Source organism: Protopterus annectens, chromosome 1.part0 (assembly GCF_019279795.1).
Source record: "Protopterus annectens isolate FY-2018-M chromosome 1.part0, PAN1.0, whole genome shotgun sequence".
Taxonomy (NCBI): Eukaryota; Metazoa; Chordata; order Ceratodontiformes; family Protopteridae; genus Protopterus; species Protopterus annectens.
This window is the reverse complement of record NC_056725.1, coordinates 520713749-520725922: the sequence shown is the minus strand read 5'-3', so window position 1 is coordinate 520725922 and position 12174 is coordinate 520713749. Positions and strand designations below refer to the sequence as shown.

General features: G+C 41.3%; 1 protein-coding gene across 1 annotated transcript in view; it reads right to left on the bottom strand.

Moving 5' to 3' along the window:
• LOC122789622 (serine/threonine-protein phosphatase 2A 56 kDa regulatory subunit delta isoform-like) overlaps positions 1-12174 on the bottom strand; it is a 1584804-nt gene that overhangs the window by 316964 nt on the left and 1255666 nt on the right. Inside the window, exon 17 of the mRNA XM_044057373.1 lies at positions 2192-2293. Within this exon, the coding sequence (XP_043913308.1) occupies positions 2192-2293 (102 nt within the window). The remainder of the gene's footprint in view (positions 1-2191; positions 2294-12174) is intronic.

Below are 12174 nucleotides of genomic sequence, written 5' to 3'. Positions count from 1 at the left end.
AATAGAAGGAGGAAGCTACTAAATGATAGAGCAAAATCCCAAAAAGGGAAGGCATCACTGATCAGAATTAGCAAAAAACTACGGGCACACATAAAACTGTCTAAGGCCAGCTTCGAGAGAAAAATTGCACAGGACACTAAGGATAATCACAAGGCTTTCTTTAGTTATGTTAGGAACCTGGGTGGTAATTCCCAGATATGCTCAGAATTAGTCCAAAATGACAAAAAATACACCGAACCCACAGACATTGCCAACATCCTAGCTGACAGGTTCAGCGCAAACTTCTCCCCCCCTCCCCACCAAAAGGGCAAATATCTATCCCAGCAGCGTGCTGCCCCCCTGACATCTCAGATGCTTAGGTAAGAGCCGCCTCTCCAAAGCAAAAACTACAGCATCAATGGGACCAAATGGTGTCCCGGGCTCGTCCTACATGAACTCCAAGAAGAGCTAAACCCAAACATAAAACTACTGTTCAATCTCAGCCTTACTACAGGATATGTGCCCAAAGAGTGGCGTACAGCAACAGTGGTCCCTCTCCATAAAGGTGGTGCCTCAACGGATCCTGGAAACTATCGCCCCATAAGCCTGACTAGCTTGGTCTGCAAAGCTATGGAAAGGATCATCATGGACCTCATAAATAAAGATATTGGGGACCTACAAACACTGGATCCTACCCAGTTCGGCTTTGTTAAGGGCAGATCCTGCCTCTTAAACCTGGTTGATTTCTTTGAAACAGTCATCAAGGCCATTGACGAGGGAAGGTGGTCCACACAGCCTACCTGGACCTCGCAAAGCCTTCGATACAATACCCCACTCGGGCATTACAGATAAGCTCACCAGCTTAAATATAAACCCCTATGTCACTAGATGGATTGCAAACTGGCTCAAGGACAGAACCCACATGGTTAGAATTGCTGGAGCCATGTCAGACTCAAACCAGTTACAAGTGGTGTCCCACAAGGCTCAGTCCTGGGACCTCTCTTGTTCGGTATATATTTCTCGGAGGTACAGGCCAACACGGAAGGACTGTGGCTGACCAAGCTCGCAGATGACTGCAAACTGGGCGCCATAATCGACTCTCCAGCCGACACAAGCATCCTCCAAAAGGGCCTCATAGAAACAGACAACTGGTGCCAGAGCCATGGCCTCAAGCTAAATGCCAAAAAGTGTATAGTCATCCCCTTTGGCAAAAACAAAGAGCCCACAAATTACCACATAGGTGGTAATCCATTAAGTACAGAAGAAGTAATTAGGGACCTGGGGACCCAAGTTGATAGCAATCTCTCATTTGACAACCACGTGGCCAAAGTGGTTAGAAAAACATTTTATATAGCCCACCTAATCATGAAGGGATTCACATCTAGATCAGGGGAGGTCATCGTGCCTCTTTACTCATCCCTCATCAGGCCCATAATTGAGTACAATGCCCCATTTGGGATGTACCTTACCAGACACCTGCAGCAGCTGGAAAGACCCCAAAAGTACCTCACCAAGAGGATCAAAGGGCTCAAACAGATGCCATATGCTGCCCGGCTAAAGAAACTCCAGCTCTACTCAGTGGCATACCGCCTGTTCAGAGGCGATCTGTGCCTGACGTATAAAGCCATGTCCAACCCGGAATTAACGGACATGCTGCACCTCAGAAAATCCAAATCCCATCGAGCTACGCTCGAGAGACTTGAACCTCAGCACTGAAATAAATAGGACATGCTGGAGGGACAGATTCATAACCCAGAGGCTCCCTTCACTCTGGAATAAAATCCCAGTCCAGGTTAGGCAGAGTCCCTCATTGACTCTCTTCAAGAGGAATCTTGATGAGTGGATGGGAGATCGTAGGTTTACCCCGGGTATCACTTCTGTGTCACTGTTAGACAGAGGCACAGTATACTAACCTCGAAAAAGGGCATAGCAAAATAAATTTAAAATGGGTGGCAAAAGCCAAACACATTCTGGCTAGGCTTATAAATGCCCTAGGGCAGATAGCCTAGTATGAACATATGAACCTATGACTTTCATATTCAACTACCTACAGTTACAGTGAGAATTGTTCATGCAACAGTACTTTCATCAACTTTCAGAGTAAATAACTTTTCTTTCGACGAGACATTACTAAAAAAAACGCTACTAAACAAAACATGGCAAAGATAAAAGTTTCACTAATGGCATTGAAAACATCAGCATCAACACTTACTTCTGTTTCTCTGCTTTGTATTGCTGTGTGCAGTCATCAAACAGTTTTTGGTTCATTTCCATAAACAATTTTAAAGCATTGTAGATCAATCCGTGGATTGTCCTGGGAGGGGTAGAAGATGAAGAAAGAGCACAAAGAATCACTAGTAACTTCTCGCAACAGACAATTGCAACCAGCATTTACTTAGAAGAAATGTTATGGCCTCCTCCTTTTGTTCTGCATATGGTAATGCTATGCTAAAAGTGTTCCTTGTCAGATCAATATAAACAAGTTCATCCTACAACATTCATTAATGAATCTCAACAAACTGCAGGAAGAAGAGCTATCTAGGTACCTATGTAACAGATATTCAAGAGCTGTCCCATTAGACTAACATATGTAGAACAATCAATCACAATATGCCTCCTTCTCGAGTATCCTTCGTCTCTAGTTTTTTTTTTTTTTTAAGGCAAACATGAAGAGCTAAAGAGAACAGTACAATTATGTACAGTAATTACCATAGGAATAGATCTTCAAGAAAGAGTAGTGTAAAACTACATCATAACAAGTGGATTTTCCTATCTTCTGAATTCCATATTCCAGGCTAAATTTTTTCAGTGGTCTCTCTCTCTCAAAGGAACCAAAGCAGGTCTCACACCTCCTTGGACATTGACACAAGTGTCATAATTCTCATTTGTACATAGGTTCATAGATTAGTATTAGGCTTACAGCCTTTGTGGGCCACTTTAAGCCTATCCAATTATCCCATGTGAAAATCAAACTCTGCACCTTGTGTATGTAAGGTAAACACCTGCTAACCTCCCACACCTGCAATGTTTTACACACATTTTTGGTGCTCTGAACCTATGTTCACACACAGAACTGCACTCTGTGATAGGCAGACTTCAGTGCTAACCAGCATGTGTAAGACTGTAAAAGAGTCAGGAAATGTCGACCTTGTAAGAATAAATGAAGACAAGCCTGATAACAATATGCAGGCATTTTCTCTATGATAAACATGTAGGAACTCCTAACAGGAAATTCAGCCACTAACAGAATATAGTAAGCAAAATATACAGGTACTAACAAAAAGCATACACACAGAGTAGTCAACATACTATCGATAAAAACATTAGGTAAAACTACATCTAAGGAAAAATAAGCATAATGAAAAAAAATGAGCAAGCTATGCTGGCACGTGTAACAGGTCACAAATAAACATTAGCAATTCTCTTTACGAGAACAAAATGCAAGGCACCTTGCTGCTCTCTCTTCAGAATATCAATACATACATTATATAAAAACACACGTGTGTGTGTGTGTGTGTGTGTGTGTGTGTGTGTGTGTGTGTGTGTGTGCGCGTGTGTGTATTTTTACATACAGTCGCAAACAATTTACCAGAGGGTGGGATGCTTTGTTCTTATAGTGAAGTTTCCTTGAAGATTTACTGTTGTGAAAAGTGCCTTACACAACTGCACTGTCTTCTGCTGAGTAACTACCAGCAAATCAATACTTTGTAGATCCCCAAACAGAATCAGGTTGAATCTGGGAAATTAAGCTTTGTCCATGAATTTAACATCAGTAGTCTCATGTCTTTTTTTGAGACATGGTACTGGAAATCATATTTTTTTTAATCTTTATTAAATTATTACTTAAGACATAGGCAAAGTACAGTAACAGAAAAGAGAAACTATATTAAACTTTTTTCATTTTCAAACATTATACATCACATATGTTTTCTTCCATTATAACTGTCACTCAGTCCAACTTTACATAAATTAAATTCCTGCCTTCCCCAAAATTCAATCTTCCCTCCTAAACATTATTCTGCATGTTTTGTTCCCACAAATTCCATTTATTTCTAAGTAATTTGCTCCTTTCCTTTTCTAAAGATCCCTCTTCCAGTTATTTTATTTCTTTTACAATATTCAATACTTCCAATACAGTAGGTTTAGATTGTGATTTCCATTTTCTAGCAATTGTTTTTTTTTGGTAGCCAACAGAATTAAACGTAAAAATGCCTACTATGTCAAGGCAATTCAGATCCTCTATGCCAGCTCAAAGAATCGTTTCCTTAGGTTACAGCCATTGGCTCCCTCAATTTGTGACAAGAGTACTCTGAAGGGAAATTTTAAAATCTGCTAACTTACTGAACTCAAAAAATAAATAAATATATAAAACTGTTCCCAGTTAGCTCTTTCTTCCCCATCACCCTCCAACATCTGCTATCTATCAGAGGAAAAATTATACAAAGTCTACTTGGGGGTTATAAAAATACCTGTGTTAACACTTTCAAACAAAAATCGTAAACCTTCTGGACTTTGCTGCATACTTAGGAGCCTTACACATGGCCTTCCATTGTTCCCTTGTAAATTGCTTTCCAATCTTTTCTAGCCTCCTCTGATTGATTCTTATATTATCATGCAATATTTTATATGCCTTACTACTTATCCTTTTCAGCAGTTTCTGTTCTAGAAAGTCTGCCAAAGCAAGCATTTCACTTAGGATTCCCTATCCATTTCTCTTTACCTATACTTTGATATCAAGTCCTGTTAGGGAAACAAACCTGCAATCCAAACTTCTTTTTGGCCTTATCCCACTCTATTTTATGTTCCCTTCTCTAGCTATTTGCTCCCAATACCTTGGGGCTCCTTTGGCTATTTTTCCCGGTAAACTCCTGGCTATTTTTCGTACTCCTATTTGTAGTTACTCCTATTGGCAAAATCTACTTTCCCCATTCTTATGTTGTCTTAGTTCTTAGAATACTTTATGCAACTTTATAAATATAATATTCTGTATGGTTATTATTCTCCTTAAGAGACTATATCTGAAATCCCACTTCTCCTTATTTCTTGAAATCCTCCTAATTTGTCATTCCTTTTCCACTTTGAATTATAATCTTCTACTTGTGTCATACATATCAGTCTTGACTGTATAGCTCTAAAATATCCCACCACTCAAATAATCCTTGATCACCTTGTTTTATTAGGAAGATCAACTTATCCCACATAATTTTGCTCACAACTTCTTCTATGGCTGACAAAAAAGCTTGAAAAGTATATAAAACTAAACAGTCTAAAAGCATTTCACAGCTTACATCTTACTATCCATAAACAACAGCTTATGTATTATCTTTTATTTAACCTCTTCCCACATACCCTTAGCTGCACTAAGTCTTTTTAATCCATACTCAAACACTTCATCTTAACAAGCCCCATAAATATAGGTATTGTTGAACCAACTCGTGTGGGTATATAATTTACGGCTACAGCCTTTGTTTTATCTTCATTAATTTTATAACCAGAAAAAGACCTGATATGGTCTCAAATAGTTCCACATCAAGATGTCCTTTTCTGGATTTATCAAGTGCAAAATAATATCTACAAATAAAGTCTGCTTTTCCTGATTATTACACTAATTATATCCTTGAATTTCTGAATCCCTTAACTTTTTTGCCAATGGCTCTAAAAATAAAGAAAATAAAGGGAAAAGAGAATGCTTCAGTATGGTTCCTCTGTTCAAACAATTTATCGGACAGGAAATCTCCCACTTTAAAGCTTACCTCTGATCCTTCATATATCCTAATTAACTTTATTATTGTATCTGGGAATTCAAAAGCTTCTAATGGCCTACTCATAAAATCCCACCCTACTCTGTCAAAAGCTTTCTCTGCATCAAGATCCACCAACAATGGTATTTTCTTACATTCTGCTTCCCTCTGGATCATCATTGTTCTGCTGTTTTTTTTTTACATCTTTATTAAAATATCATTTAAGACACGGGCAAACATATTTTAATATAAGAGGAAACAAACCATATCAACATGTTTCTAGTTACATACATTATACAAGACATGTTCTTTTTTATAACTATGATCAGCTCAATGTTACATACACTGCTCAATTCCTGCCTGCTCTTAAACCTTACACCTCCTCCAGAAGATTATACTGCATGTGTTGTTCCCATAATTTCCATTTTTTCTATGTCATTTGCTCCACCCTTTTTCTAAAGATCCCACTTCCAGTTCTTAAATCTCTTGTTACAATATTCAATACTTCAAATACAGTTGGCTTAGACTGCTTTCCACTTTATAAGTAAATGCTTTTCTGGCAGGTACCATAGTAAAACATATCAAGGCCTTACTATGTCTAGGAAACTCAGATCCAGTGTCCCAGCTCAAAATAATCATTTCCTTAGTTACACCCATTTTCTTACCCAAGACTTCTGAGCATTCTGTAGGGAATTTTTAAAATCTGCCAACTTATGACTCTCCCAGATATATATTTCCCATTGCCTCTTTCTTCTCCATCACAACTCCCAACATTTGGCATCTGAGGAAAAATTTTTTGGAGTCTGCTTGGCGTACAAAAACACCTATGCAAACACTTTCAAGCAAAAATCCTAAACCTTCTAGACTTTGTTGCATACTTGGGAGCTGTATATATGTCATACCATTGTTCCCCTGTAAATTGCTTATTCAGCCCCTCTTTCCATATTTTCTAACCTCTTCTGATTGATTCTTACAGTTATTGTGCAATATTTTATATGCCCTACTAATGACCCCTTTTTAACAGCAGCTTCCACTATAGATTCAACTACTCTAAAAGAGCAGTTCTTTCACTGAGGATTACCTTATCCCTTTCTCTTTGCCTATACTCTGATATCAGCCCCTAGTAGTGAAGGCAGTCTCTAGCCTACAGTCCAAATGTGTTCTTGGCCTCCTCCCATTCTATCACCTTTCCGTCTCTAGTTATTTGCTCCCAATACCTTGGTTTCTTTGTCAGTTTTCTTCAGTAAATTCCAACCTGCTCAACCTATTCTTTGTAAAGCTATTGCAGTCATCCCTATTAGCAAACTCTTCTCTCTCCATTCTCATGTTGGCTTAGTTCTTAGAATATTTTCTTATACTTTATGAACACAATAATGTTGTATGGCTGCTCCTGTTCTCCTTAAGGATCTGCATCCACAATCCCACTCTCCCCTTATTTCTTAAACTTCCATGCTGATTCATCATCATGCCTTTCCACTTTGAATTACAACTTTCTACATTTTTATGTATACGAGCCTTAAAGTACAGTTGTGTACACTTACCACAAATGTAGATGTTCGAGTGTATTCACTGTTACAGTCATAACATTTGGGTTATCTGCTTGCAGGTAGCCCTCAGTGGGCCTGATTAACAAAGTCTTGGGTCCTGCGTCGTTTGCTGTCCCTTCTTCCATGACGTCAGGTCGTCAGGGGTATAAAACATGCAGCCGACGCCATTACATCAGTTTTTCTTGCCCCAGATGTCAGGTGCCCCCCCAATAGGAAGCAATTAAATAAAAAGTACAAAGATATACCTCCAACAAAAAAGCAAATACACCAAAAAGGCTTTTAAGCACAGTAAAGGAAAGTAGAGGTATAGCCAAAAGAAGTTATGGGGCTGGAGGGAGGGTAACCAGAACTGCAACAGTGAATACACTCGAACAACTACATTTATGGTAAGTGTACACAACTGTACTATGTTTTTCGTGTTTCACTGTTGCTGTCAGCACTTTTGGGTAGATTCCCAAAGCTAAGGATGGGAGGAGGAATTTAAACAGAATTAGGACCAGCTAAAAGGCCCTGCAAGACTGCAGTGGCAAAGGCAGCTCTGGATTTAGAGAAAATTGGCAAATGAAAATGTTTGGTGAAAATATATACAGAACTCCAGGTAGCAGCTTCTAGGATGTCCCTGGTAGGGATACCTCTGAGAAAGGCTGTAGAGGAAAATGCAGCCCTGGAGGGTGAGGTCTGATCCCCTGGGGGATAGGTTTTCCATGGTGCTTATAGCAGAAATGAATGCAATGGCTTATCGATTTAGAAATGATTTGCTTTGAAATAGCCTTCCCCTCTGCCCCTATAGCAAATACCACCAGCAGTTGTTCAGATTTCCTTTGAGGTTTAGTCCTGTTCAAGTAGAATATAAGTTGTCTGTGCACATCTAAAGAATGCAGTATCTGTTCCCCTTTATTCTGTGGATTGGGAAAGAAGGTTGGCAAATGAATGGACTGATTAAGAGCCACACTGGATACCACCTTGGGCATGAAGGATGGAGTGGATCTGAGGGATACACTGTCCACATGAAAAATGATGAAAGGCTCCACTGCCATAAGGGCCTGTAATTCAGATACCCTTTCTAGCTGAAGTGATTGCTAAAAGGAAAGCGGTTATCCAAGAAAGAAATTTTAAGTCTGCAGTAGCAGCTGGCTCGAAAGGAGGTAGAATGAGTTTCTCCAAGACAAAGTTAAGGTCCCAGGCTGGGGTTGGAGCTCTCCTGGGTGGTCTCAAATTTCTGGCCCCTCTGAGGAACTGCTTGAGCAGTGGATGAGAGAAGAGGGGAGGTTCTGTGTTGTAATGAGCTGAAATGCCTGAGACGTGGATTTTAATGGAGGAAAAAGACAGGCCCTTGTGAAGCATCTCAGTTACGTATTGTAAAATCTGAGGTAAATGGGCGCTGCTGTGCTCATCCCTTGAGAATGGTTCCAGGCACAGAATATTTTCCATTTGTCAGCATAAGATTTTCTAGTACTAGGCCTCCTTGCCTCTAAAATGATATCCATCACAGGTTTGCTGAGGGATGGTAAAGGAGAGATTAAGTAATTAGCCAGGCTGCAAGGTTCAGTGTTAGAAGCTGAGGGTGCAGAATCTGGTTCACCTGCTGAGACAGCAGGGAAGGAGTCCGAGGCAGGTGCCATGGACATAACCATGACACACTGCACAGGAGGGGGTACCACTGTTGGCTTGGCCAGTCTGGAGCAAACAATATAATTCTTGGTTTGTCCTGTTTGATTTTTAGTAGTCCTTTGGAGAGCAGAGGCAGAGGGGGGAAGGCATAAACTGAAGGACAGAGCATCCACTTTCCAGGCTTGTTTGTGGGGAGTCCTTGTGCAAAATATGTCCAATTGGTAGTTCTGGGGAGAGGCAAACGGATCTATATCTGGGCTCCCCTATTTGCTTGTCAACATGTTGAAAATCCTTGGTTCCAGTTTCCACTCGTGTGGGCCCATGACGTTTCTGCTTAGTCCGTCTGCCAGTGTATTTAATTTTCCAGGCAGGAATTGAGCTTGTAGGTGCACTTGGTAGCTCAAGGCTTTGTTCCACAATGCCATGGCTAGTCTGCAGAGGGGGTAAGAATGTGTACCCCCCTGCTTGTTTATGTACCACATAACAGTGGTTTTGTCCGTCTTTACCATTAGTTGTCCTGGAAGAATGTGGTCCTTGAAGGCTGTCAGAGCATTCTGTACAGCTAACATTTCTTTTTGATTGATATGCAGGTGCATTTGACTTGGGTTCCATTTGCCCTGAATGCACTTCCCTGCCAGGTTTGAGCCCCCCATGCATAGTCTGATGCATCTGTTGTTAGGGTTTGGGCCGTAGGGGGTGGTGTGAAAGGTAGTCCCTTGTTTTGGTGGCAGGCCTCTGCCCACCAAAGGAACTCTAGGCGTAGGCAAGGTAGGATAGGAATCATTCTAGGTCTTGAGAATGCTGACACCATAGACTTTTTAGATACCACTGTAGTTTCCTCATATGCAGTCTTGCATATGGAATTAGAAGAATGCAGGAGGCCATGAACCCCAAGGCTTGCAGTATTTGCCTTGCAGACAGCAAGGTTTTTGCGGCCACTTGTTTGAAGTAGGTTGTCAAATTAATTTGTTTCTCTGGCGTGAGGTAAGTCATCTGGGAAGTTGTATTCAAGCTTGCTCCCAGGAATATAATTTGTTGACAGGGTACCAGGTGTGATTTCTTTTCTTTTATGGTGAACCCCAGACAAGTTGGAACCCTTTGTACAAAGGACAGATGATCTATGTCCTGGCTTTCTGCCTGAATTAGACAATCTTCCAGGTATGGGTATATATGAATATTTCTTTGCCTGCAAAATGCAATAACTGGAGCTAGGCACTTTGTGAATACCCTGGGCGCAGTAGATAAGCCAAAGGGTAGTGCAGAGAACTGATAGTGCGTGTAGCCTGCTTTGAAGCGTAGGTATCTTCTGCAAGATTCCCTGATTGGGATGTGCAGGTATGCTTCTTTTAAATCTAGTGCTGCCAACCAGGCATCTTTGCCTAGCATAGGAAGTAAATGAAAAGTCAGCATCTTGAATTTTGGAATCTCCAAAAAGGTGTTTAGAGTAGACAGGTCCAGGATAGGACGCCATGAATTGTCTTTTCTGGGTACCAGGAAAAGTCTTGAGTAGAAACCTTGTCCTTTTTCCTCTTCTGGTACCAGTTGAATAGCCCCCATGCTTAAGAGAGAAAGTACTTGTTTTTGGGCCTCTGCTCACTAACTTGGGGGTAGGGCCGGCCACCTGCTTTGTATTGGCAACGTGTGGAAGTGAAATCTGTATCCCTGGGACACTATATTTAAAACCCATTTGTCCTGGGTAATGAGTTCCCAATTCTTTGCATGAAGAGCAATCCTTCCCCCCAAAGGGGCAGTCAGTTGATAAGGGCTTGGAAATTTTAAAAGGAAGTCATTGAGACAGGTTACCACAGGGGGGAGTCTTATTATTCCCAGATTTGGAAGTGGAGGCCTCTCACTGCTTAGTTCTGCGTGTCCCCTGGGACTGGAACCTGAGTTTATTGCTGTGTCTGGGTTTGGCTTGAGAAGTCCTGGAAGGGGCTGGAAAGGACCAGTTTTTAGAGGGCCAGTGCCTACTAAATCTTGGAGGCTGAACTTGTAAAAAACTCTTTAACAGTTTGAATAGATTTAGCTTTATCTTCCATATTTTTAAGAACTTCCTCAGCCTTGTTGTCAAACAGGCAGTCCTGATTTAAAGGAGCATCCAACAATTTAGCTTTAACATGATCAGGCTAAAGATTGATAATTAAGCCAAGCATGCCTTCTGAGGACAGGCCCGGTAACAGCAGCCCTGCAAGAGGCCTCTAATCAATCAAAACCACACTGCAAAGTATGTTTTCCAACTTGTTCAGTAGAATGCATTAAATCCTGTAATTCTTTACTTTCCACACAGTCAGGAATCAACATCATTTTCTGTTTAAGCAGTCCAATAACATGCTGCTGATACTTTAACATATGAAACTAGCAGTTTAAAGCCATAATGGCCAAGGTTGCAGAAGTGTAAACCTTCTTACCCCATCTATCCAGCACCCTGGAGTCTCTATCAGAAGGGGTAGGATTTTTAGCAGTAGAAGCCTTAATGCCCTTGGGCCCCTGTGAAAGTCTCTGGATCTGAAATAGGATTTTTAAAAAGGAACTTGTGGGACTCGGAAACCCTGTAGTATCGGTCAGGTTTTCTGGGAGCAGGAGGCAGGGAATCAGGGGCCAAACTAGATTCCGAAAAGCATCTCCGAAAAGCAACAACAATGTCTAGTACAGGAGGAATAGCTAAAGGCTATGCTGAGGAAGGAGAGGGAAATCCCTAAGCCTCTTTTTCGAATCAGAAAAATCCTGGCTTTCCCAGTGGAAATGCTCCCTTAGAGTATGTATGGTTTCCCCAAAAGAAAGGGGAAGCACAGGGAATGGAGCTCCTCTGCATCAGAATCTTCAAAAATAGATAAGGTCAAAACCAGATCATCAGAAGAATCAGAAAAACAGAATCCTGATCAGATGATTCATAATCAACTTCAGTCCTAGGCCTCTTAGAAAGGGGGGCTACCCCTGATTAGAGTTATTAGATCTTCAGCCATTCTCATCATTTGTTTTTTAGGCATAGAGGCCTGAGCATGTAGCCTGGGCGTCGTTTTTTAGGCATGGATTGAGATTTAGGCCTAAGTAAAGAAGGAGGCGTCGGTTTAATATGCAAGTCCCTAGGCCTGAATACACCCTCAGAAACCGGTGCCTGCACAGCGGCTCTGGACCCATCCAAGGCAGAGACATCTGCGGGTTCCATAGTTGAAGCATCTCACGGCATACCGGACTCCGAATGGGTCTCAGTAGAGGCCTGCGAATCAGAAGTAGCGGGCATCCGGGGCTGCGAAAGCACCTCACTGAGTACCGGCGAACTGGTGACTGGCTTAGGA